The sequence below is a fragment of the Thermobia domestica genome, chromosome 15 (assembly GCF_964235325.1).
Source record: "Thermobia domestica chromosome 15, izTheDome1.hap1.1, whole genome shotgun sequence".
Taxonomy (NCBI): domain Eukaryota; kingdom Metazoa; phylum Arthropoda; class Insecta; order Zygentoma; family Lepismatidae; genus Thermobia; species Thermobia domestica.
In genome coordinates, this window is record NC_137468.1 from 2,755,481 (window position 1) to 2,759,173 (window position 3,693).

At 36.6% G+C, this 3,693-nt stretch overlaps 1 protein-coding gene across 1 annotated transcript; it reads right to left on the reverse strand.

The window, feature by feature from the left end:
• Positions 1-1,422: 1,422 nt before the first annotated feature.
• Positions 1,423-2,745, reverse strand: LOC145672002 (uncharacterized). The gene has a single exon (XM_081741184.1). The coding sequence runs from the start codon at positions 2,743-2,745 to the stop codon at positions 1,423-1,425; it is 1,323 nt and encodes a 440-aa protein (XP_081597310.1).
• Between the last annotated feature and the right edge of the window lie 948 nt (positions 2,746-3,693).

Consider the following 3,693-nt stretch of genomic DNA (forward strand, 5'->3'; position numbering starts at 1 on the left):
TCAGTAATCAGACTGACTTTTTCCACACGGAAATTTGTTACACTGTAACACCACCACAGCAATCAGTGCCGTAGTCTCTAGTAATTATTGGAATATGACGCTTGGAATAAAAAAAAAACTACTTATGTAATTTTTTAAGGGTTAATAAACCTCTCCCAAAAGTCGATGGAAGAATTGGTGTAATTAATAAAATCGAGAACAAAAGGGTAATTATTAAGTAAATAAATTAATCTATGGTCAGTAAGCTAATTATAAAACGATAAGAGAAGAAAGAAGAAAATAATCCACTATTACGAGGCGTGTCTGGAAAGTAAATACCGTTTGAAAAAAGTACTAAAATAGATTTGTTCAAGCCAAATTTATTTTTACTTGAAAGAGCACACCTTAAACTCTTCTTTGACATAGTTTCCACCAATATTCAAACACTTGTCACAGCGGGTAACCAACTTCTACAAACCTTCCTCAAAGAAACATATCGCCAGCGAAGACAACCATAACTCCACAGCGTTTCTTTGCGTCATCGTCAAAGCACTTACCGCCGGGCTCGCACTTCAGGTGCAGGAGCAACTGGTAGTCAGCCTTTCACCGTAGTCTCTACAATTTAACGATGAATTTCTGCCGGCGTAACGTTCCTTTAATTCAAAACCCGGATAACAGAACGAATTTCACAGTCGGTGGGTTCAGAAATTCTTTTTAAACATTGTAAAGGATCACAGTACATTCGTGACAACTTAACCATACTGGCGTCAGTGGAGCGGCAATAAACCAGTGAAACTAACGCGCATGCGCAGAATTCCGACACTAGTGCAACGGGGGCGTTCAAATGAAACGGTGGTTACTTGCCGGAAATGGGCTGGACAAGTTTGGTCACCTGCTATGACAAGTGTTTGCTTTGAACATTGATGGAAACTATTTCAAAAAATAGTTTAAGGTGTGCTCTTTCAAGTAAAAATAAATTTGGCTAGAACAAACCTCTTTAAGAATACTTTTCAAAATGGTACTTACCTTCCGAACACGCCTCGTATTTAATTTCTTTCATTGTTCTTTTCATTCGTAAGCTTAAGATCATGTAACGGGCCGGATAGAATCTTTCAGGGATGCACATCGAACTCGCGGGCTATAGTTTCCCCAATACTGATCTATACCAAATATAAAAGACATTCAGTACTCTCTTCACAATATATAAAAATATTGCATAAACATATATATAACTGTGTACCTGTACATGTAATAAATAGAATAGAATAATAAGTAGAAAAGTCAATTATTGACGAAATAATGTAATATAATGCTTAATTACATATTATGTTAATGTAAAAATATTGCATACAAATACATCAATAAAAATTTTAATGAAATTTTGGAAGAAGTAGAGACATTTGTTTCTCAACCATCAGTTCATCCGAATAATAGCTTTTCAAGTTAAAATAAAGGATTTTTTTTAGAGAAAAAAACGTAGATCTCAGAGGCATGTCCCGAAATATCATCACATTTGTGTTCCATAACCCTTTTCAGTATTCTGCTCCCAATGGGGTCCAGTAAGTCAATTATTTTCTGTGAAATACAACGTCTGCCCACTTTGACAAGTTTCTCGATAGCAGTCAATGTTAAACGCACTATGATTGGATTATCAGCGTAAAGAAGGCCAAACAAGGGTTTAAATGTTATTGAATTAGCTTTTGCAGCGATAAATTTACATATGAATTGTATTTGGACGTTCGAGCCGTAGAGATTCATATTTGCAAAAGCCCATGCTGCTGTCTTCTTTGCTTTCTGATCCCCTGTCTCCATGACACGAAGCAATGGTACCAGAACATTGAGGTCAAGTGCTTCTTGTATCCTATGTTGGGAGGCCACAAACAAATTACCTAAAACTTCTGTGGCTGCTATAACAACTTTCATACTTGGATGAATTAATAACCATATCAACAGAGATAGACAATCGTATCGATCGGCTAGAATTTTACGCTGTAACTCGTTTCCTATAGTCATGTTGTTTAGCGCATTCAGTGCAGTGAGAAGCAGCTTTGGATTACGGCTCCGTAATGCTCCCATGAATCTCCGAGCAACACCGGAACTAATCATGCTGTCAATTTTCTCAATTCTTTTGTCTTGATCATAATCGGTTACGAGGAAAAAAATCAAGAAACACGTTCCCTCTAAGATTTCCACATCCTCTACTTGAAGCAATTTGAGTAGAACTGGAACGCTTTGTTGCACTAGTTCAGATGGCGGGGATGGTGGTTTGTGCTTGCAAAAATCGACGATGGACACAACGATATTTTTTAAAATGACTTCAGGAATGTTTGTTTCAAGCATCTGAAGCAGTTGCGGTAATATTGTTTCTAGCACTTTGCTCTCCGGACAACTTTCTGCTATCATTGCTAATGCCCATACTGATTGACGGGTGACAGATGCGACTGGAGATACAAAAAGTTGGACAAGTTTACTCACTGCTCCCGCCTCAACAACAACTTTAGCTTGCTGTTGTGTTTCGGCAGCTAAATGAGACAGAATCTTAGAACATTCAACTTGCATAGTGGGGTTGTCAAAATCACTTATGAAAGGTATACATTTTGAAACAATTTCTGACACAGTAGTGATATCTACGGGACCTTTGTACGATTCAAGAGTTGCCGCGATTTCTTCTATGCTTGTTATTTGGTCAGCAATATTACTGCTGGATAAGCCTTGTATAAGGGCCTGTAGTTTTAATTTAAATTCAGATTCTTCAAATTGATTCATCGTTTCTTTATGAACTGCTTTACTTCTTTATGGCTTTGGTAGTTTTCTTCTTCTTCAACATTTCATCACAGAAAATCGCACTCTTTTTTCTTTCGTAGCTTCAATCGAGGCTTTTTATCTTCAGGTGCGGACAATAATCTACTCATTAAATAGTGGTAATAATACTTATTTTATATCATAGCAAATTGCATGTAAAATTAGAGGGGCATGATTAGAATACATGGTAAATGAACGCTGTCTAATTTAAAAACAAAATCGCTTTATAATGTGCTGAAGAAGGAGACTAAACATGCATCTATGCACTATGGCAATAATATTTACTCTAGTTTAATTTGTTTTCACTATTTCGTACCAGTACATTATGGTAACAAGACTAAGTACATAGGACATGTCAGAAATATTGAAATATTCAATTATATAGCATGAAGTACCTTACCAAAAGAGTTGTAACAAGAATACACAAATAATGTGTACATAAACGGACGAGGTTAGATTTACATTGAAGTTGTAATACCCGATAGTGACGTAATGTAAGATGGTCTGTGACTTGTGATAAAGACGAAACAAAACGAGCCCTGTGGGGCTTCGAACTCCCTTCACTCTCTAATGCTCGCTCAGCCATGTTTCGTAGCACAAGTAAATCACTTTTTTTAAAATCAAGGTTATGTGTGGAAAGTTGACTAATACCACGTGACATTACGTCACGATCGGGTGGCACAACAACGGGTGACCGTAAATTTAACCTCACTCTTCTTAGCCTAATTTGTAGATATTCAGAAACATTACAATAACCTTTGCCTACTGAAAAACGTTAATGCATTATTCTTAAATTATTTTATTCTATTAGATGCTGAGGTGAAGTTACAATTTTGAACACAGAACACGTACAATATATATATTGTTGAGATTAGCTTTGGAGCAGATACAGAATATGGGCGCCACTTTTGC